Source organism: Eptesicus fuscus, chromosome 22 (assembly GCF_027574615.1).
Source record: "Eptesicus fuscus isolate TK198812 chromosome 22, DD_ASM_mEF_20220401, whole genome shotgun sequence".
In the NCBI taxonomy this organism is placed as follows: domain Eukaryota; kingdom Metazoa; phylum Chordata; class Mammalia; order Chiroptera; family Vespertilionidae; genus Eptesicus; species Eptesicus fuscus.
Genome location: NC_072494.1, coordinates 1,129,931 through 1,151,963, shown reverse-complemented (window position 1 = coordinate 1,151,963; position 22,033 = coordinate 1,129,931). Strand labels below are relative to the sequence as shown.

Genomic DNA, 22,033 nt, shown 5'->3' with positions numbered 1-22,033 from the left:
AAACTGCATTGATCCAGAGAGTTTGGAAAACTTCAGGTGATGAATCTAGTTTTCAATTAGCTACCAATGTCGCAACCAACGCCGTCTGATGTGCAAGAAGCTCGTGTTCTGGCAGCCAGAGAACCACTCAGCCCGGGACACGGCAGCTGGAGGCCGGCACCGCGGTGGCTTGGCTTTTCTGGGCGCCTTGGCTTACTGCCTAATACCCGGTAACGCCCACCAATGCCCCTGGCATCTTCCCAAAGTCCCCATCTTACCACCTTCACCTGCAGGAGGTCATTTTAAAATATATTCTTACTGATCTCAGAGAAGGAGAGAGAAACATCAATGATGAGAGAGATGCATGGATTGGCTGCCTCCTGCACACTCCACACGGGATCGAGCCTGCAACCCGGCGTGAGCCCTGACCAGGAATCGAACCCCAGGACCCCTCAGTCCGCAGGCCGGCACTCTATCCACTGAGCCAAACCAGCCAGGGCTAACGGGGAGTTTCCAACTACCTAAAGAAAGACGCCGGGGAGGAGCGTGTGGGCTTCGGTCGTTTATTTCCGTGTTCCGGGGCCCGACGGCGGGGCCCCGGGCGGAGAGGCGTCAGTGCCTGTGGAAGCCGATGAGGAAGTAGAGCACTTCGGCGAAGTTCTCGGGCCAGCCCTCCCAGTTCTCCCGCGACAGCGCCTGCAGGTGGTGCTTGAGGCTCTGGTACTCCCTCAGCTCCTCCATGTAGGACACGTTGTTGCAGGTCATGACGGACAGGGTGTAGCAGGCCCAGAACTTGAGCAGGAGGCTGCTGTTGACGTTCTTGCTGGCCGACTCAGGGACGGTATCAAAGATGGCCGTGAGGATGGGGACGAGCTTCAGGAACTTGGCCCTCTTCTGGGTGATGGGGTTCAGGTAGCACCAGCAGGCCACGCTCTGGAGCAGCAGGATCCTCGTCTTCGGGGCCACCTGGGCGTTCTGCAGCAAGAGCGCCACCTCTTTCATGTACTCGGCCGCAAACCTCCCGGCCATGGGTCCTCCTGGAAGGCAAGCACCGGGTTTCCAGGAGCATTCGGCGGGCCTGGTGGCCAGGGACGGGCGGCTCAGCTGTGCCTATTCTTGTTGCCGCACACGGATGCTCGGGGTCTGGGGAACGTGTGTGCTCGGGGCCTTGGGCTCTGGGAGGTCCCTGCCTGCCAAGGGCCCCGTCCTCAGGCCCCCAGGAGGCCTGGGTTCACGGGCACCTCCCTCGGGGTCTCATTCCTGCTCCTCCGTCTTCAGTGCTTGAAAAAACACCAGAGCGTTTGCCCCAGCCAGTTTGGCTCAGCGGAAAGAGTGTAGGCCTGGGGACTGAAGGGTCCCGGGTTCGACTCCAGTCAGGGGCATGTACCTAGGCTGCAGGCTTGATCCCCAGCCCTGGTTGGGGCATGTGTGAAGGCAACCCATCGATGTTTCTCTCTGTCTCTCTTCTCTCTCTTCCACTCTCTCTAAAAACCAATGGGAAAATATCCTCCAGTGAGGATTAAAACAGAAAAATACAAGAGCGTTAGAGCAGCGAAGAGAACCCCAGAGGAGAACCCCAGAGGACAGCTGCTGCACAGCCGGGCCTGGCGGTTGGAGAGGTTTCTCACAAGCTGGCCGCTCGCCGCTCTGCCCTCCTCTCCCGCTCTAGCCCAGCTCTTTCAGGCCTGGGACCAGCGAGACCATCCAAGCTTGTCCTGGCTCTGCCCCCTGACCCCACCTGGTCCTGCACGCGACTTTGATCCTCCTCCTGACCCCCAGGTCTTCCTCGTTCCGATCTCAAATGCCCAGCAGGGAGGAGCCTGTTGGAGGTGAGGAGCGAGGAGCAGCCTCGTCGCTGGCCGGGTTCCGGCCCTGGAGTTCCCACCCGGCTTGCATTTCTCTTCCATCCCAAGAAGGTTCTCGTCAATGTTAAAGTTTTAGCTGAGCCCAGCCGGCGTGGCTCTGTGGTTGAGCCGTGACCTACGAACCAGAAGGTCACGGTTCAATTCCCGGTCAGGGCACGTGCCCGGGTTGTAGGCTCGATCCCCAGAGTGGGGCGTGCAGGAGGCAGCTGATCAATAATTCTCTCTCATCGTTGATGTTTCTCTCTCTCTCCCTCTCCCTTCCTCTCTGAAATCAATACAAATATATTAAAAAAAAGAATTCTTTGTACCAAATAAGTTAACAACAAAAACCAGATCCCTAAGGAGAAAATAATCAGTAATGTCTTTTGTGGTACAAAGACAGAAAACTAATAATATAGGCAAAGGAAGAGCTGCTGGGATTTCAGGACGAGCACCCTGAAGACCTAACTGAGTGTTGTAACCAGCAAAGGGGTGTGAAACTGGCGGTCAGCCCCCTGGCAGGATCGTACCTGTGAAGGCCAGCAGTCCGATCCTGTGGGCGGCCTGAGCCCTCTCCTCGATGGTCAGGAATTTGTTCTTCAACATCTGGCCAAGTGCCACGATCTTTTCTTTGTGAAAAATACTCTGCCCTGGGGGGATACGCTCTTCCTCCTCCTGCTTTCCGAAAAAGCTCATGACGTGGACGTTCCAGAACCTCCGGAGGCACTGGCCCAGCCGCACCACACACTGATAAACGGGAGGCTCGTACTGCACAGAAGACACCCGGGCCTTGGCCATGGTGTGGACAGGCGGGCGCCCCCGGTCCACCGCGTGCCGGCGGCCACAATAGTCCAGAACTCTGGAACGCGTCACCTAGCAACAGCCTCCTGGACGACACGGGCTGGGGAGCAGAGGGTGCTGCCTGGGGTTTGGGCTGAGAATGCGGATGAAGGATGATGCTTCTTCCCCTCTAGGAGCTCAGAGTCTTTTTTCTCCAAGCAGTTTCATAAAATACGCGAGGTGTGCCCGGCCGGCGTGGCTCCGTGGCTGCACGTCGGTCTATGAACCAGGAGGTCACGGTTCGATTCCCGGTCAGGTCAGGGCACAGGCCCAGGTTGTGAGCTCGATCCCCAGTGGGGGGCGTGCAGGAGGCAGCCGATCCATGATTCTCTCATCATTGATGTTTCTTTTTTTTTCTTTTTTTTAAAAAATATATTTTATTGATTTCAGAGAGGAAGGAAGAGGGAGAGAGAGATGGAAACATCAATGATGAGAGAGAATCATTGACTGGCTGCCTCCTGCACGCCCCCTACTGGGGACCAAGCCCGCAACCCAGGCATGTGCCCTTGGCCGGAACCGAACCCGGGACCCTTCAGTCCGCAGGCCGACGCTCTATCCATTGAGCCAAACCAGCCAGGGCCCATCATTGATGTTTCTATCTCTCACTCCCTCTCCCTTCCTCTCTGGAATCAATAAAAATACATTTAAAAGAAAATATCCAAGAAGCAAATATTACTATCCCTATTTATGGATGAAGGAATGTCAAGATCAGAACAAATTTCAGTGGAGAACGAAGTGTCCTGTGTGTGTACCAACTCATGAGGGCATGTGAAAAAATACAGTGGACTCTGTGCCCGAGACCAGAGATTCAAAAATAGTTTTTATTTGAACGTCCAGGATGGGAACAGTGACGGATACAAATGCCACAAAACAACGCGCCCCCCTCAACCAAAACAAAATGCAGAAGTGAATACAAAAGACCCGGAGTCCGTTGCTCATGCAATATTCAAAAAATTTTTAAAAAACACACACCAAAACCAGCAAAACACTTGATAACGTTTGTGATTTGAGTTTTCTATAAAAAAAAAAATCCTCTCCACCATTTCATATGGACGGCAGCTTATACAGACTATCCTAACTATAGACTGTACAAGAAACTTTTCAAAGGAAGGATAAGGCATATATATATATATAATATTTATAAATATACAAATAGATATATATATACACACTGTAACTTCACAGTCCCAAGGACTATTTGCCGGGAAACTCGGCAGACACCATTTAACGTGAACTAAGAGCTGCTTTAAAGGTCTGCTGAAGTGTGAATATTTAAAAGGACACCTCACTGGTATTTTATACAAACACATCCAGAGTACAGTTCAAGCTACACTCACACCTATTAGATAACTTGGCATATCCTGCCCCGTACACGCTTAGGAGGACGCCCCGTTATGTACCAGGAGCTCCTGAGCGGGCATGGACGTTAGCGCCTGGGTTTGCTCCCCTGATGGGAGCGGTGAGGGTGGCTGCTGTTCTATTTGGCCAAGGGGTCCCAGCAGGGGGCAGTCACCACCCCAGGGGGCAGCCTTCATCCTGACCTCATGGGGTTGTCACGGAAGCAAGGACCCCTTTTCACTGTCCCTCCAACTTCCCTGCTCTCGCACCTCAGGGGGCGCCCCAGCTTTTCCGAAGCCGTGGCTGGGTTTGGATTGGTCTTAGCAGCGAAGTACCTCGGTTGAAAAAGATCATTAAAAAATGGCTCTTGTTTGTTCAAAAATAAAAGCCTGCGCGTGGCGTGCCTCTGTGTTTAAGGAGTCGGGGTGTGACCTCATGAGGTCGTCTGCTCCTGGTCACCTCCCCGTCTTCTCGCCACCGTGGAAACACGCTTTGGGGATTCTCAGGAGGAAGAGGAACAGGAGGCGCAGTGACACTGGGACACGCGACATGTGCAAACATCACGCTCTGACAATGTGGCGTTCTACCAGGTCCGGCAGGCAAACTTCTATGGGAAGGAATTCTTTTTTGTGCTTTTCACTGAAGGTAGCATTAGGTCGCTGGTGGGGGGTGGGGGCCCTCAACCCTGAGAACACGACGGAGAGAACTGCAAGCTGTACGACATTTACCCAAGTCTCCCAGGACGGCCTCAAGCTCCAGAGCTTCCGGAAAAGTACGAAGATGGCTGTTTTGAAATTCCATACGTATCACCGACGACGGGCTCTGCTTACTCAGCGCTGTCCGCGGTCGGCGCCGTGGCTGACCTACCACGCTGCACACAGCCCTCTCGTAGCGGCCACGGGAAGAGGCGCTGGGACCGAACTGAGTTCTGTCTACACCGCGGCACCTCCGGGACCCAAGGGCCAGCTGTGAAGACAGCTGTGGGGTCATTAAAAGGCCGTGGCCACCTCGGTCCCGTGACGGCCTCCGACGTGGACGCAGTCCCGGGGGAACTTGTCCAGCTGCTCGTAGGCCAGCCGCCCGTCTTCCCCTGGATGGGAACGTGAGAAACGGCACCGGCGTCAGCTCAGCGCTTCCGCTCGTCACAAGGTCAGGCCAGGAACAGCCCCCTCTCTCGCTGTGAATCACACTGTCTCCAGGTGGGGTTCTATCTTTGGAGCTAAGGCCAGAGGCGGGACGCGGGCAGGTGGGAGGCAGAGGTGCTGGGGGCACGTGGCGCCCGTGAGTGCGCTAAGCGGGTTTATTCCTGCAATTCCCAGGGAATCTATGGCAGGCGGGCCCGGCCTCCACGTGGTGGGTCCTTGACCTTGGAGCATGCAACGTTCACACGGCTTTTACTTTTACACGTCTGCATTGGCACGCCTACATGGTCGTTCATAAAGGTCAAATTTAGGCTTTCAAACGCCAGCCAAAAAATTACCATGCCAACGTGGTGACGAGTCTACCGCCCACCACGGGCTCAGGCTGTCAGTAGGAACGCCTGGAATGGCCAACGTGTATCAATTACTTGACTGTTTTGTTCCATTTTTCCTCTTTAAAAATGTGACCAGAAAGGGGAAGTGAAGGACAGAGGACTAGCAGTAGGAAGTCCATCCACCTCACACAGAGACTAAGGGCAGGCAGCTGTGCTCAGCCAGGGCTTTCTGTGCACAGCCCGCCGGCGAGCTCCGTGGCTGAGCGGCGACCTATGAACCCGGAGGTCAGGGTTCAATTCCTGGTCAGGGCACAGGCCTGGGTCGCGGGCTCGGTCCCCAATGAGGGGCGTGCAGGAGGCAGGAGCCCGGACCCCAGCTCCTGCCACTTCGGTGTGACTTCCAGGTTCTTACCCCGAAATCCTGCCCAGACTGAGGAGCCGTCCCGAAGGCTCCCAGGCCTCACCCTCCACACCCAGGGGTCAGGACGGAGCCGGAGAGACGTGGACACTGAGGAGTCCTCACGCTGGGTGTGTGTGAGTGTGTACATGCATGTATGTGTGCATGTATGTATGTGTATGTGCATGCATATGTGTGTGTATTGTGAGTGTGTGTGTGAGTGTGTGTGCATGTGTGTGTGCGTGTGTGTGTGTGTGTGTGTGAGCAGCAGCCATGGGGGGACGTACTGCACGGTGCACAGGGAACCCCCCGACAGCTCTGCGTAGGACTCAAAAGCACACAGCCCCGTGCACACACTCGCCCCGTGCACACACACACCCCGTGCACGCACACACCCCGTGCACACACTCACCCCGTGCACACACCCCGTGCACACACACGCCCCGTGCACACACACGTCCCGTGCACACACTCGCCCCGTGCACACACACACCCCGTGCACGCACACACCCCGTGCACACACTCACCCAGAGACAGGAGCGTTTCGGTGGCCACGTTTCTGATCTCCTCCGCGTCCGACTGGCACAGGCTCACCAGCATCTTGATGCTCTCCGTGGCCTGCGGGGGGCGGGCGTGCACAGCGTGAGTGGACACCTGTCCGGGGCCGCGGGGACCAGCCTCTCAGCCGGTGGGGGCCGGAGGGCCGTCCTACCCGGGCCCCCCAGCTGCATGTGGGGAGATGGGTCCCGGCTCCCGGGCGCCACCCCACGGGCGGGGTGAACTCCCCGACGGAGCCAGGTCCCCAGCGGCAGGCGCCCTGATGGCTTCGTTGTGTTTCCTATGATTTCATTATTTACATTATTAACAGAAATCTGAGCTGTAGGAGGAGCTTGGGGATTGCAGCGGAGGGGGCTGGGCTGGCCCTCTGTGCCTCCCTCAGGCTGACCGGTCTGACCGTGACTAAATCTTGGCGACGGAAAGGTGAGCCCGCTGACGGTGGGGCGTCAGTGCTTTCCATTCCCATGTGGCTCCCAGGAGGGGCGCGCCCCCCGAGCCCCGACCGGTGAAGGCCGAGCTGCCCGGGAGAGCCGTCACGGGGACGGCGGGACCCACGGGCACCCTGGGGTCAGTGCTGTGCGCGGTGGACGGGGCCCCTGGTGTCTGGACACAACGCACACCAGTGCGCCATCACAGCCTCTCCGGAGGAGCAGAGGCCTTTCTAGGACGGACCAGACCACAGAGCAGCGCTGGTTTCTGAAAGGGCCCATCTGGTACTGACGCAAGAAGAGAAAAAGGACTCCGAGCAACGAACAGGGCAAAGGAGACCAGCAACGCCGCTGACCCGGGCACTTTACATGCACGCGCACACGCACACACACACACACACAGTCACACACACACACACACACACACACACACACACACAGTCCCGCACCACAGACACACACACACACACACACACACACACACACACGCACGCACACACACACACAGACACACACACACACACACACACACAGTCCCGCACCACAGACACACACACACACACACACACACACACACAGTCCCGCACCACAGACACACAGACACACACACACAGTCCCGCACCATAGACACACACACACACACACACACACACAGTCCCACACCACAGACACACAGACACACACACACACACACACACACACAGTCCCGCACCACAGACACACACACACACACACACACACACACAGTCCCACACCACAGACACACACACACACACACACACAGTCCCACACCACAGACACACAGACACACAGACACACACACACACACACACACACACACACACACAGTCCCGCACCACAGACACACACACACACACACACACACACACACACACACAGTCCCGCACCACAGAACACACACACACACACACACACAGTCCCGCACCACAGACACACACACACACACACACAGTCCCGCACCACAGACACACACACACACACACACACACACACGGCTCAGTCCTGTACCTCAGACACACACACACACACACACACACACACACACACACACACGGCTCAGTCCCGCGGCCTCACCTGCAGGCTCTGCAGAGCCAGGCACGCCGCCTTCTGCAGCTGCAGGTCGCGGGCGGTCAGGGCCTCGCAGTAGTAGAGCAGGGCCTGGCGGGAGGAGGCAGTGAGCACCCCGGCCACGCTGGCTTTAGGGGTTCCCAGCAGTTACTGCCTGACACAGACCACAGCTAACACCATTCTTCCCGCACTGCCTTCAGAGCCAACAGCCCATTAAAACCCATGTTTGCTAAAAGAGCCATCTCTTTAAATTTCCTATCCCAATATGTGGGTCCCGTGTGCGGGCCAGGTCAGGGGCTCTGGGAGAAGGCAGCTGGAAGGTGCACAGCCATGAGCCCAGCTTTCGGGTGACGCTGGGGCCCTGCAGAGGTGCTCAGCAGGAACCGTGCTATTTCACAGGGCACTCACCAGAGGGTATGCTCATGGTTTTAGAGAGGAAGGGAGGGAGAGGGAGGGGCAGGGGAGAGGGGAGAGGGAGAGAAGGAGAGAGGGAGAGAGGGAGAGAGGGAGAGAGGGAGAGAGGGAGAGAGGGAGAGAGAGAAGGGAGAGGGAGGGAGAGAGAGAGAGAGAGAGAGAGAGAGAGAGAGAGAGAGAGAGAGAAGCATTGATTGGTTGCCTCCCATACGCGCCCCAACTGGGAGTCGAACCCGAAACCTTTGGGTGTACAGGATGCTGCTGCAACCAACTGAGCCACCGTCCAAGACACAAATTCTTGCCTGACCTGTGGCTCAGGGGTTGAGTGCCGACCTATGAACCAGAAGGTCACGGTTTGATTCCTGGTCAGGGCACATGCCTGGGTTGTGGGGTGTGTAGGAGAATTTATCCATGATTCTCGCTCATTGTTGATGTTTATAGCTCTCTCTCCCTCTCCCTTCCTCTGAAATCAATAAAGAATATTTTTAAAGAAGATACACATTCTTTCTACAGGAGGAAAATGGCGCCACAGTCACCGCAGGGACAGGAGAGGAAGCAGCCTGGCTCGGGCCACGGCTCCGCAGCCTACCTTCTCCCGGAAATGCCGGTTCCCGGCGGCCGCCTCCAGGTACAGCCGCACGGCCTGGCCGACGCCGCGGTCGGCTCCGGTCAAGAGCAGAGCCAGGGCTCGGAGCACCTCCTGCTGGGCCGGGAGGCTGCTGGGGGCCAGGCCGCTGACCGCCTGCCGCAGCTTCTCGTCCCGCAGCGACTGCAGGCTCCGCACCATGGAGACTGGAGAGGAAACGCAGAGGAAGGCGCTCAGCGAGCGGGCGCAACCCAGCGGCGACCCAGGTCCGGGCAGTCAGCGCGGGACAGAGGGGGTTCCCGCTCGGCCAGGACAGGGCCCATCAGCGCTATGACTCTGAGAAGGCCGGCGAGGCGCTTGGGAGGAGAGCGGGCGTGGTCTCCAGCCCATAATGGCCACAAAATTAACTGTCAGATGAACTAAACGGGCAAATGAAAAAATACACAGTGCGTCTGGCCGGCGTGACTCAGGGGTTGAGTATTGGCTTGTGAACCAGGAGGTCACAGTTCGATTCTGGTCAGGACACAGGCCCTGGTTGTGGGCTCCATCCCCAGTAGGGGGCGTGCAGGAGGCAGCTGATCCATGATTCTCTCTCATCATGGATGTTTCTCTCTCTCTCTCTCCCTCTCCCTCTGAAAGCAATGCTATACATAAAAGCAGGCGGCCAGAGGCCACTCCGTGTCCCTCCACCACCCGGCCCCGGGAGCAGCCCACCTTGTCCCGCCAGCTGGCGCACGTGGCCCTCCAGGCCGCCAACCCCGGGGCCGGAGAAGTAGCCGTGAAACTGGAAGACGGTGACCACCTCGGAGGCCAGGCTGGGGGGCAGCAGGGGCTCCGGCCGGTCCAGGATCTGGGCCACCAGCGTCCGAAACACTGTTGGGGAAGAGAGGACACAGGCAGCCGTTAGGGGACACGGCCACTCATTCATTCCTTCACTCGTCCCTCACTGTGGAGCAGGACGGAGCGCAGCCCGCCAGGGGACTGACCCCAGGCGCAGCCGGTGACCTGGCCGTCTACACCCCTGCCTGAGGGCCGTTTGGGTCGAGGTACAGGCCACAGCTGTGCCCCATCTGGTCACCTTGCGCCCCTTCCCCGCCTACACGTCAGCGCAGCCTGCGTCCCAGCTGCATGGCAACGGACGACACGGTGAGCTGTCAGGTGGCAGACTCCTTTTCCTCAACAAAAGGGCTGAGATTCACCCAAAACGGAGCCTGTACCCCAATTCAGTCTTAACATCGCCTCCCAGCCCCCGAGGGTGTGGAGCGATGACAGCACCCAGCTCTGAACATGGCACTGGAGCTGCGCGAACTCCGTGTGCACGTCCCCCCTTTGTGTGTTTCTCCTGATCCCGCCCGCAGCAGGCGGTCTGCTCCCCGCCACGGGGCCCACCTGGGTCTGCCAGGCCCGGGTAGTCTGCGTTGATGGCGCCGGCGAAGCTGGCCTCCAGCTGCTGGACCACCCGGTCGGCCGAGCTGTGGTACACGCCCGCCGGGCCGCAGCACTCGGTCCAGAAGGACAGCAGGGACGGCTGCTGGTGGAGCTCGGGGACGGCTGGAAGGAAGGAAGGACGGACGCCCGTGAGGCCGGGAGAGGGACCGGGCGGGGTGGGCAGGCGTGGCCACCACCCCGTTTTAAAAAAATTATTAAAAAAATATTTTTATTGATTTCAGAGAGGAAGGGAGAGGGAGAGAGAGATGGGAACATCAATGATGAGAGAGAATCATCGATCAGCTGCCTCCTGCACACCCTCTACTAGGGATGGAGCCCACAACCCGGGCCTGTGCCCTGACTGGGAATCGAACCCTGACCTCCTGGTTCCTAGGTCCACGCTCACCACGGAGCCACGTGGCCGGGCTGCCACCACCTGTTATTACTATTTCTTTCTTTCTTTTTTTTTTAAATATATTTTGATTTTTTACAGAGAGGAAGGGAGAGGGATAGAGAGTTAGAAACATCGATGAGAGAGAAACATCGATTCAGCTGCCTCCTGCACACCTCCTACTGCGGATGTGCCCGCAACCAAGGTACATGCCCTTGACCGGAATCGAACCTGGGACCTTTCAGTCCGCAGGCCAACGCTCTATCCACTGAGCCAAACCGGTTAGGGCTGTTATTACTGTTTCTTAAAGACGGCTCGTCAGCCGATGGCCCACAGGACCAGACGTCCTGCCGAGGAGCCCATGCAGCCGGGCAGGAGGCAGAGCCTGTGCTTTCGGCGCTAGAACCCAGTCCTCTCACCTCCCTCCCCTTCCCGCCCTCCCCTCCACCCTCCCTCCCTCTCTCTCTAAAAATCAATGGAAAAAATATCCTCCAGTGAGAAAAAAAAAGGGGCGTGTCGCCAGACCACACACGTGTGTGTGTGCGTGTGTGCGTGTGTGTTAGATCACACACGTTCTAAGGCATCTTTCCCGGGTCAAGTTCCCCCCCTAAAACTCTCTGACCCAGGACCCTCACGAAGGCCTTAGGCTCTCCCTGAGGTTGGGCTCCCTGCAGAGTTTGGGGGTGTCTTGCATTTGACCCTGGGCCACGGTGGGGCTGTCTTAGACAATTCAGTGATGCGAGGACAATCCGCATCTCACATCCCCACGGGGAGCCTCGTCAGGTGACACGGTGCTGTTTGCACACCCGTGTCTGCACACCTGCATCTGTCTGTTCACACATGTATGCACACCTGTGCCTGCAAACCTATGTCCGCACACCCGTGTCGGCACACCCGTGTCTGCCTATGAAGGAGGCCCAGCAGAAGCCGGGTGCAGAAGCGGGGTGCACTTTGACTCCGAAGCTGAAGGGGGCGCTAGTGAGACCCCACAGCTGTGGGGCAGCCCCTGCTCTGAATGCTCTACTGCTGCCTGTCCAGACACAGCGGAGGAGGGTGAAGAGGGGGGAGGAGAAGGGGGGTTAAGAGGGGGGAGGGGAGGAGGGTGAAGGGGGGAGGGGAGGAGGGTGAAGAGGGGGGAGGGGAGGAGGGTGAAGAGGGGGGAGGGGGGTGAAGAGGGGGGAGGGTGACCTCCCGGGCAGGGCCTCACCTTCCAGGACGGACCCGATGTTCCCGATGTGCTCGTCACTGAGGGCGGCGAGCTTCTCCATCACGCGGATCTGCCTGGAAAGCTTGTCCAGGAGACTTCTGGCCACGAAGGGGGTTTTGCTGGAGAAGACGATTTGCTGAGGAGGAAACAAGAGCGCTGTCTCAGGCGTGCGGTGCAGCGCCCTCCCGACCGCGCTTCCTGCGCCCGCTGGGGGCTGGCCCGGCCCCACGTGCCCTCGTCCCTGGCAGTGATGCTCCTGGGTTCACCCGCCGAAACCAGAAGGCTCCTGGGGCTTTTCGCGTTGCCCGCGCCCACGTACATTCTGGAACTCTCCGCGGGGGAGCGGTGAGGCCACTGGAAGTCAGTGCGCCCTCTCCCCACGGGGGGCGCGTTCAGGCTGCACGTGGGCGTGTACGCCCCAGAAGATGTATTTTATACGCGCGGTGGTTTTTCTGAGCCTGGATCTATTTCCTTGTTTTCAAGCTGAAATTAGCAGCTTGGTGTCTAATAGTCATAACTATAACCAAGCGATCTCGCCCGGCCGGCGTGGCTCCGTGGCTGAGCGTCGGCCTGTGAACCAGGAGGTCAGGGTTTGATTCCCCATCAGGGCACAGGCCCGGGTTGTGGGCTCCATCCCCCGTGTGGGGCGTGCAGGCGGCAGCCGGTCAGTGATTGTCTCTTATCGTTGATGTTTCTCTCTCTCCCTCTCCCCCTCGCCCTTCCTCTCTGAAATCAATAAGAACATATTTCAAAAAAGAAGCGCACGCTCTCCCGGTGCGTGAACCGCTGGCCTCGGCCGCGCTGCCGTCCCGGCCGTACCTGCACGAGCCGGGTGCACTGCTGGAGGTGCCTGACGATGGCGATGTCCAGGCTCTCGCTCCCCGTGGTCAGCGGGAGGGGGCTGCCGGCCACGCTGGTGCCCACGCCCGTGTCCTCCGTCAGCGCCTCGCTGAGGTGCGCCCTGGCCGCCGGGTGAGCTGACCTGTACCTGTTGAAGCGGGAAGGTGAGCGGCAGGCGAGCCGTTTCTTTCCGAGTGGAAAGCACGGGTCCACTCCACGTGGCTCCCTGCAGGTCCCCCAGAGCTACTTCCCGTGGCCGGGAAAATCCAAGCTACCTTTCCTCCTCTTCTTCTAATCCTCGCCCGGGGACAGTTTCCATTGGTTTTTAGGGAGAGTGGAAGAGAGAGGGAGAGACAGAGAGACGCATCGATGTGAGAGAAACACATCGACGGGTTGCCTCCTGCACGGCCCCAACCAGGGCCCGGGAGGAGCCTGCAACCGAGGGACGTGCCCTTGACCAGAATCAAACCCGGGACCCTTTGGTCTGCAGGCCGATGCTCTATCCACTGAGCCACCCGGCCAGGGCTCGAGCTACCTTGCCAACACGACGGCTCCAGTCCGCCTGTCACCAATGTGCCTGGTGTAAAAGGTCAGGCAGAACAACGGCTTCCCGGGCTCTCGGCACCGAGAACCACTCGCCAGCAGCCTCCCCGCGTCTCAGAAACCTGCCCCGACCACACTTCCGATGGGGGCCCTGCCCAGGGTCCCGGCTTAGACCGTCTTTGTATGTGCCACGTCCCAGGAGCAGTCCTGCTCAGAACGAACCTGCCGACCGTTTCCTCACCTCCCGTCAGCCCCTCCCGGAAGGAAAGGAGGAAGGAACGCTGCCTGGAGGAGACACGGACTTCCACTCGGGACAAACGCTAAGGGGCCTTGGTCCCGCGGGAGGTACAGCCTCCTTCTGCCTCGCGGGCTTTGTTTGTGCCCCATGGCCGGCCGGCCGGCGGGGCTCAGGGTGAGCGTCCACCTATAAGCCAGGAGGTCACGGTTCGATTCCCGGTCAAGAGCACGTGCCCGGGTTGCAGGCTTGATCCCCAGGGGGGATTTGCAGGAGGCAGCCGATCCACGGTTCTCTCTCATCATTGGTGTTCCCATCTCTCTCTCCCTCTCCCTCCCTCTCTAAGAATCAATAAAAACATATTTAAAAACAAAACAAAAAACCCACGGCAGCGCTGCCACGGAGACATACATGGTGATGGGCACTCACGTGGGAAACTACGTTTGTTGCGTCTATTTTGTTCCAGAAGGAGCCTGGGTGCGGGGGGCACAAGGACGGGCAGAGCCGACCACCAGTGTCCCCGGTTCGCACCCCTGGCCAGCTCCCGGCTGCCCGGCTCGGGCTCCCCACCCCCACGGTTCACAAAGATGGGGCACCAGAGCTCACAGACAGGCGTGGGGGTGCTGGCTGGGCACTTCGCCTCGAAGGACAAAACACCCGGCTGGGCCCTGGTGCCGTGTGCCCGGCGGACACCGGGCTGTGCCGCTGCACCGAGGAGCTGACTCCGGCCGAGACCCCCGGGGCGGCAGGGGGCGGAGGAGGGAGGGCGGGGACGCCAGGCGCAGCACAGCGAGGTGGGAGAGGCGCACGGGGGCGCGGCTCACCCGTTCTTCTCCGTCTCCGTGTCGGAAAACACCGAGTCGGCGCCGCCCACAGGGCCGCCCTCGTCCACGTCCTCGTCCTCGTCGAAGTCGGAGGTGTTCAGGAAGTCGAAGCTCTCCAGGGCGCTCTCCACCGTCAGGCTCAGGCTGGAGGGCGTGCTGCGGCTCCCGGGCGGCTTGCACTGCAAGGCAGGGGCAGCCGCACATCAGCGTCCCCACACCCCCGACGGGGGGGACACAGTCAGCGTCCCGGAGGCGATGGGACCCAGCGCCCGCTCTGACCCATAGGAACAGGTGACACTGTCTTTGTTTGAAGCTTTTGTTTTATTGTATTTTATTGGCATTAAAAAAAAACCGCATTTAACAGATTCATATTAAAAAAAGAACAGCAGTGAGTCAAATGGCACAATCTCTGGGATTTGTTCCGAACTAATACAGAGGGAAGCAAGCGGCTCAAAGACGAGACGAGGACACTGGCCAGGAGAGGAGCATGAGGAAGATGGCGGGGGTGCGGAGGGGGGGGGCGCGGGGCGGGGAGGATCCGTTATCTATTTGCTCTACTTCTGTTGGAAATTTTTATAATAAAAAGTTCCAAAACATCCCAGTGTGGCTCAGTGGGTAGAGCGTCGGCCTGCGGACTGAAGGGTCCCAGGTTCGATTCCGGTCAAGGGCGTGTACCTTGGTTGCGGGCACATCCCCTGTAGGGGGTGTGCAGGAGGCAGCTGATCGGTGTCTCTCTCTCATCGATGTTTCTAACTCTCTATCCCTCCCCCTTCCTCTCTGTAAAAAATCAATAAAATAAAAAAAAAGTTCAAAAACATCCTGGCGTGGCTCAGGGGTTGAGCGCTGACCTATGAGCCAGGAGGTCACGGTTCAATTCCTGGTTAGGGCATATGCCCGGGTTGCGAGCTTGATCCCCAGTGTGGGGTGTGCAGGAGGCAGCCAATCAATGATTCTCTCTCATCATTGATGTTTCTCTCTCTCTCCCTCCCTCTCTCTGAAATCAGTAAAAATATATTTTAAAAGAAAGTTAAAAAACATCTATTACAACCTAAAAGCCTTGGGAATCAGAGCTGCCATGTCCCTCTGCCTGGAGCTCAACCCCAAGTAAAATACGGCCCAGGAGACATGGAGGGAGAGGTGGGTTCAGTGCGGGACAGGAGCAGCCTCTAACTCCACGAGGTCTCGTCTTCCCAAGGCGGGAGCTGCTAGCGAGGCCCCTGCTCTGAAGGATGAACAGGATGGCCCCCAAAAACAGAGGGGGGCGCCCTTCACTAACCCACACATCCTGGGTAAGTGGCCTTAAAAGCTCATCTACATTCACAGCACATCATTTTCCTTTGCATCGAGGAGACATGAATGGTGGGCACCATGAGAGGCAGTGCTGCTTCCTCCCAGCTCGGCCTGGGAAGGACCTTGCTCCGTCACCTCCCTGACCCAGCCCGTGGCCCGGAGTCATGGGGGGCAGACCCATGGCCTGGAGAATCCTACGGCGCTGGACACACTCGCAGACATCACACACAGAATAACGCCCATTGCTACAGGCATGGAGGTGGAGAGAGGTACTTCCCAATAGTCAAGGGTTCGCTGGGGTGGGTGGAACGGGGCAAGTCCTGCAAGGTGGCAGAACTAAGGTCCTCCGTGCTGACTTCGGGACACAGGCGGGAAGGGCCTGGCGGGGGCTGTCCCTACGCCCAGGAGGCCACCCAGCACAGGTGCTCATGCATCAGAGCTGCTCAGTCGCCCTCGGGATCTCCGTCCGAGGGGCGGCATCATTTAGTCTCTCATCCTCAAGGTGCTATGCATCCTGGGAACGTGAAGGGGAAAGAGAGAGAGCCACGTCCAGCCGCTGCCGGAACGCCGGCCAGCGGGCGCAAAGCCCTCGCCCCAGCCCTCACCTCCGAGGCCCTGTCCAGCCTCTGGGGCACAACTTCCTGGTTCTCCTGTCCTATGCTTGGCATCTGCAGAACTTGATCCTGTACAATATGGGTGTGTCTATTTTTTATTTTTATTATTATTTTTTGAATTAAATTTTTTTAATCCTCACCCGAGGATATTTTTTCCCATTGATTTTTAGAGAGAGTGGAAGAGAGAGGGAAAGACAGAGAGAAATATCGATGTGAGAGAAGCACATCGATTGGTTGCCTCCTGCATAAGCCCTGACCCGGGCCTGGGCCGGGGAGGAGCCTGCAACCAAAGTATGTGCCCTTGACCGGAATCGAACCCGGGACCCTTCAGTCTGCAGGTCTATCCACTGGGCCACACTGGCTAGGGCAGCATCATTGATGTTTCTATCTCTACCTCCCTCTTCCTTCCTCTCTGAAATCAATAAAAATATATTTTTTAAAAAATGAAGAGCCATTGGGTACAGATCTGCGATGGGACGGGATGGAAGATGAAGACACGCTGCCGCAGACGGGACGCCGCTCAGGCCGCCTCCCTCGCCCCCGGCCCCGGGGCCCCCGCAGAGGCACTTACTTTGAGGACATCGTCCAAGTGCATGACCTCCTGGCTCAGCTGCTGGAACTCCTGGTACTGCTCTTTGTGGGGCTCGAGCGCGAGGAACAGCCCGTGGAACGCGTCCTCCAGGCTCCCGTCCAGGAAGGACCGGCCGCCGTCCGCCTCCCCGCTGGCCACCGGCCCCTCGAACAGCAGCCTCTCCGCCGCGGCGGCCGGCGCCTCCGCCGAGGTCAGCCTCTGCACCAGCTGCTTCGTGACGTTGCCCTCGAAGGCGTCCAGCTCCACCGGCTTCAGCTCCGAGGCCTCGTCCGACTCCCGCAGCAGCGCCTCCGCCACGGCCCTCTCCAGGAACAGGCGTCCGGCCGCGGGCCCCGGGGGCGCCGGGCGGGCCTCGGTTCTGGGGGGCCCCTCCGCGTCCTCCTCTGGGGACGGCGCGGGCCCCGGGCCGCCTCCGGAGGAGCCCCTGGAGGACACGGAGCCCGGGTCCTCGGCGCTCTGGCCCCGGTGCAGCTCGGCGGGGGTGACGGTGATTTCGGGGTGGGCCGGGCACGGGCTGGCGGGGAGGACACAGTCCCCGTTGGGCAGGTCGTCGAAGCTGAGGGACAGCGGCCTCTTCTCCTCGGCAGCCTTGTCATTCTCGAAGGCGTCATCCGGGAGGTTCGACTGCGGGAGGGAGGTGTCTGTTAGCATTTTAAATTTCTCTTTGTGTTATTTTTAAATACAGATGGGGTGTTCGGTGTGGCTGATTTCCGGATAAGCTGTAACACAATTAAAATAGGAAACCAGCCCGGCTGGGGTGGCTCAGTGGTTGAGCGTCGACCTGTGAACCAGGAGGTCATGGCTAGATTCCAGGTCAGGACGCTGCGGGCTCGATCCCCAGGGTGGGGGGTGCAGGAGGCAGCCAATCCATGATTCTCTCTCATCATTGATGTTTCTCTCTCTCCCTCTCCCTTCCTCTCTGAAACCAATAAAACTATTTTTTTAAAAATAAAATAAACACTGATACTGCTCTTAGGGCAATGGAAGCTAAAGAGAAAATAAACAAATGGGACTACATCAAAATAAAAAGCTTTTTCACAGCAAAAGAAACCATCAACAAAACAACAAGAAAGCCCACTGCATGGGAGAACATATTTGCAAATGCTATCACTGATAAAGGTTTAATCTCCAACATCTACAGGCAGCTTATACAATTTAATAAAAGGAAGATAAATGATCCAATAAAAAAAATGGGCAACGGACCTAAATAGAATCTTTTCAAAAGAAGACAGAAAGAAGGCCAAGAGACACATGAAAACATGCTCAAAGTCACTAATTATCCGAGAGATGCAGATCAAAACGACAATGCGGTACCATCTCACACCTGTCAGAATGGCTATCATCAACAAATCAACAAACGACAAGTGTTGGCGAGGATGTGGAGAAAAAGGAACCCTCGTGCACTGCTGGTGGGAATGCAGACGGGTGCAGCCACTGTGGAGAACAGTATGGAGTTTCCTCAAAAACTAAAAATGGAACTCCCATTTGACCCAGTAATCCCACTCCTGGGAATATATCCTAAGAAACTAGAAACGCCAATCAGAAAGGATATATGCACCCCTATGTTCATAGCAGCACAATTTACAATAGCTAAGATTTGGAAACAGCCTGGGTGCCCGTCAGCAGATGACTGGATCAGAAAACTGTGGTACATCTACACAATGGAATACTATGCTGCTGTAAAAAAGAAGGAATTCTCATCATTTGCAACAACATGGATGGAACTGGAGAACATTATACTAAGTGAAATAAGCCAGTCAATGAAAGAAAAATACCACATGATCTCACTCACTTATGGATAATAAAGAACATTATAAACTGATGAACAAAAAGATAGATACAGAGACAGTAAAGCATCAAACAGACTGTCAAGTTACAGCGGGAAGGTTAGGGAGAGGTGGGGGAGATAGGAGATCAACCGAAGGACTTGTATGCATGCATATAAGCATAACCAATGGACGCAAAACTCTGGGGGGTGAGGGCATGTATGGGAGTGGGGTGGGGGGGGGGAAATGGTAAGATATGTACACATATAATACCTTAATAAAAAAATGGAAACAAAATAAAAATAAAATAAATAAAAACCCAGATCTCGCATCATAGTAGCATTTTGGTTGTTGGTTTTGTGTGTGTGCGCGTCCGGCGACAGCAAACACGCCTTTAAAAACCTCCCTTTCCGTGCGGAAGAGGGGGCGTTGATGGGAGAATTCTCAGCTTTCTCATTTTCCAGGGAAAGGCTGGGGGCCTGGCCCGGAGCACGTTCCCTAATCCCAGGACCTCACGCTACTCGCGGCCACACGCGGGGGGTCACAGCACCATTTAAAAAACCCTTTTTGTACCCCAGCCTGTGAGATCGCACATTGACTACTGTAAGGAGCGGAGCGCACTGGGAAATCCGGGAAATGAGAACACCCGTGACACCGATGAGCATAAACTAACCCAGTGGTCGGCAAACTCATTAGTCAGCAGAGCCAAATATCAGCAGGACAACGATTGAAATTCCTTCTGAGAGCCAAATTTTTTAAATTTAAACTTCTTCTAACGCCACTTCTTCAAAATAGACTCGCCCAGGCCGTGGTGTTTTGTGGAAGAGCCACACTCAAGGGGCCAAAGAGCCGCATGTGGCTCATGAGCCGCAGTTTGCCAACCACGGAACTAAACGCCTTCGTAACAAAACAAAACAAACAAACCAAACAAAATCCTTTTGGGCATCTAGCTTGAAAGACATGCTATTTCATTGAAAAGATGTGTTACTTTGTTCTGCTTTTATTTTATTTTTTAAATATATCTTTATTGATTTCAGAGAGGAAGGGAGAGGGAGAGAGAGATGAAACATCCATGATGAGAGAGAATCATGGACCGGCTGCCTCCTGCACGCCCCCAACTGGGGATCGAGCCCGCCACCTGGGCCTGTGCCCTGACCCGGAATCAAACCGTGACCGCCTGGTTCCTAGGTCGACACTCACCCACTGAGCCACGTGGGCCGGGCTCTGTTCTGCTTTAATTAAGTTGGCACAAACACTACAGGGAGCTAAGACCAGTGAACTAAGAACCTCTTTAAAGCAGTGGTCGGCAAACTGCGGCTCACGAGCCACATGCGGCTCTTTGGCCCCTTGAGTGCGGCTCTTCCACAAAATACCACGTACTCTAATTAAGTTAATAACAATGTACCTACTTATATAGCTTAAGTTTAAAAAATGTGGCTCTCAAAAGAAATGTCAATCGTTGTCCTGTTGATATTTGGCTCTGTTGGCTGATGAGTCTGCCGACCACTGCTTTAAAGGAAACAGCTCTAGTCCCGTGGGTTTAAGTCCCGCGTTCCTCCCGGGCGGTTGTTCCTTGTGAGCACCGAGCATAAGGCCGCGGCACCAGGCCTTCCCGACCTCAGTGTCCCAGCATCATTTTAAAAGGGCGCGGGTCTCCTCACAGCAGCGAGAGAAACCACCGCACGAAGCAGGGTCGTGAGACGAGAAAGACAGACGGCCTCTCCCACCAATTGCATGCGGGACGGAGCCCCCCAGGGAGCAGACAGAGGAGGACACGCAGGAGACACAGCAGAGCACGCAGCCCCCGCCCCCGCACTCACATAGGACTCGAGCACGGCCGTGGGCCTCAGCCTGAGGGAGGGCAGGTCGCACACGGAGCGGCTGCGGTGCAGCTTGGCCAGCAGCGTGTCCTGCAAGGCGCTCAGGGCGGACAGCCGCCGCGGCTTGTCCGGGGAGGGCTGCAGCCACCGCTTCCGGAGCGAGAGACGGGCAGGGAGAGCAGGGGACAGGTTAGGGTCAGCGCCTCAGCAAGCGTTTCAGGTTAGAACACACGTGGCTGCAAAGTGCTGGTGTGGCGTGTGGCGCGGCGGACAGAGCGTCGGCCTGCGGACCGGAGGGTCCCGGGTTTGATTCCCGTCAAGGGCATGCACCTCGTTTGCAGGCTCCTCCCCGGCCCCAGCCCTGGTTGCAGGAGGCAACCAATCGAAGTGTCTCTCTCTCCCTCCCTCTCTCTTCCACTCTCCCTAAAAATCAATGGAAGAATATCCTCTGTTGAGGATTAACAGAACAACAAAAAATGCTGCGAAGGTTCGGGAGGAATCCGTGTTAGTAACAGAGCAGCAGGGAGCGCGGGGGAGGGGCAGGAAGGCAGAGGGGCCCCACCTGTGCGCACAGCAGAGGCGGCTGGGGTGTCGCTGGGTGAGTGGGGGTGAGCTTCAGAACCGCTTCGCTAGGAATGACGAGAGGCCCTAACGCAGGGTGTCCGACGAGGCCAGCACGGCCTCGGGCTTACGTCTCTACCCCGGTCTCCACCCCAGAATCGCGCTGAACTTACGAAGAAGGCGTGGTCTCTGAAGGTGGGCGTCTCGGGGGTGCCCTGGCTGTAAATGGACATCCTCCGCTGCAGGGCGGCCGCCTTGCTCCCCGTGCCGGCCGACGGGGTCACGTCCTCCACGTCGAAGGGGCTGGAAAACAGCAGGTCCCGGAAGGTGAGCGGTCAGGCACCTGCGTGACCGACCGCAGGCCCAGAAGCACCTGATTTCACTCAAGGAACTTCTAACCCGTGGTTTGTCAGAAAATCAGCCAAGAGGAGAGGAAGCTGAATGTAAGAACCACTCGAGGGACGAGCAGTCATCATCACGGCTTTAAGTACAGTTCACCGGCACACGTACCACCGACCCGCACACCTCAATCTACCCGCACACGTACCACCGACCCGCACACGTACCACCGACCCGCATACCTTAATCTACCTGCACACGTACCACCGACCCGCACACCTCAATCTACCCACACACCTACCACCGACCCGCACACCTCAATCTATCTGCACACGTACCACCGACCCACACACGAACCACCGACCCACACACGTACCACCTACCCGCACACCTCAATCTACCTGCACACGTACCACCGACCCACACACCTCAATCTACCCACACACGTACCACCGACCCGCACACCTCAATCTACCCGCACACCTCAATCTACCCACACACGTACCACCGACCGCACACCTCAATCTACCTGCACACGTACCACCGACCTGCACACCTCCAACCTACCCGCACCAACCTGCACACCTCAATCTACCCGCACACGTACCACCGACCCGCACACCTCAATCTACCTGC

General features: G+C 57.3%; 2 protein-coding genes across 4 annotated transcripts in view; both read right to left on the bottom strand.

Annotated features, from left to right (window-relative positions):
• Window positions 1-528: 528 nt before the first annotated feature.
• Window positions 529-2,696, bottom strand: ARMH2 (armadillo like helical domain containing 2). Its single transcript, XM_008147308.3, has 2 exons — window positions 2,354-2,696; window positions 529-1,016 (listed from the first exon to the last, which is right to left on the bottom strand). Exons 1-2 carry the CDS (start codon window positions 2,619-2,621, stop codon window positions 592-594), a joined length of 693 nt encoding a protein of 230 aa, XP_008145530.1. The 5' UTR covers window positions 2,622-2,696; the 3' UTR covers window positions 529-591.
• A 761-nt stretch (window positions 2,697-3,457) lies between these two features.
• The window catches only part of RIPOR2 (RHO family interacting cell polarization regulator 2), a 64,681-nt gene continuing 46,105 nt past the window's right edge, over window positions 3,458-22,033 (bottom strand). The window contains exons 12-23 of one of the 3 annotated variants that reach the window (XM_054711774.1): window positions 21,232-21,361; window positions 20,498-20,647; window positions 16,891-17,535; window positions 14,416-14,594; window positions 12,793-12,961; window positions 11,974-12,109; window positions 10,337-10,498; window positions 9,662-9,820; window positions 8,951-9,153; window positions 7,954-8,037; window positions 6,400-6,490; window positions 3,458-5,091 (exon numbers count right to left, since the gene is read on the bottom strand). In XM_054711774.1, coding sequence (XP_054567749.1) covers window positions 4,991-5,091; window positions 6,400-6,490; window positions 7,954-8,037; window positions 8,951-9,153; window positions 9,662-9,820; window positions 10,337-10,498; window positions 11,974-12,109; window positions 12,793-12,961; window positions 14,416-14,594; window positions 16,891-17,535; window positions 20,498-20,647; window positions 21,232-21,361 — 2,209 coding nt within the window. In that variant the 3' untranslated portion in view covers window positions 3,458-4,990. Of the gene's footprint in view, window positions 5,092-6,399; window positions 6,491-7,953; window positions 8,038-8,950; window positions 9,154-9,661; window positions 9,821-10,336; window positions 10,499-11,973; window positions 12,110-12,792; window positions 12,962-14,415; window positions 14,595-14,723; window positions 16,220-16,890; window positions 17,536-20,497; window positions 20,648-21,231; window positions 21,362-22,033 lie in introns of those variants that run through there. The other 2 variants (XM_054711775.1, XM_054711776.1) reach the window with 2 other exon arrangements.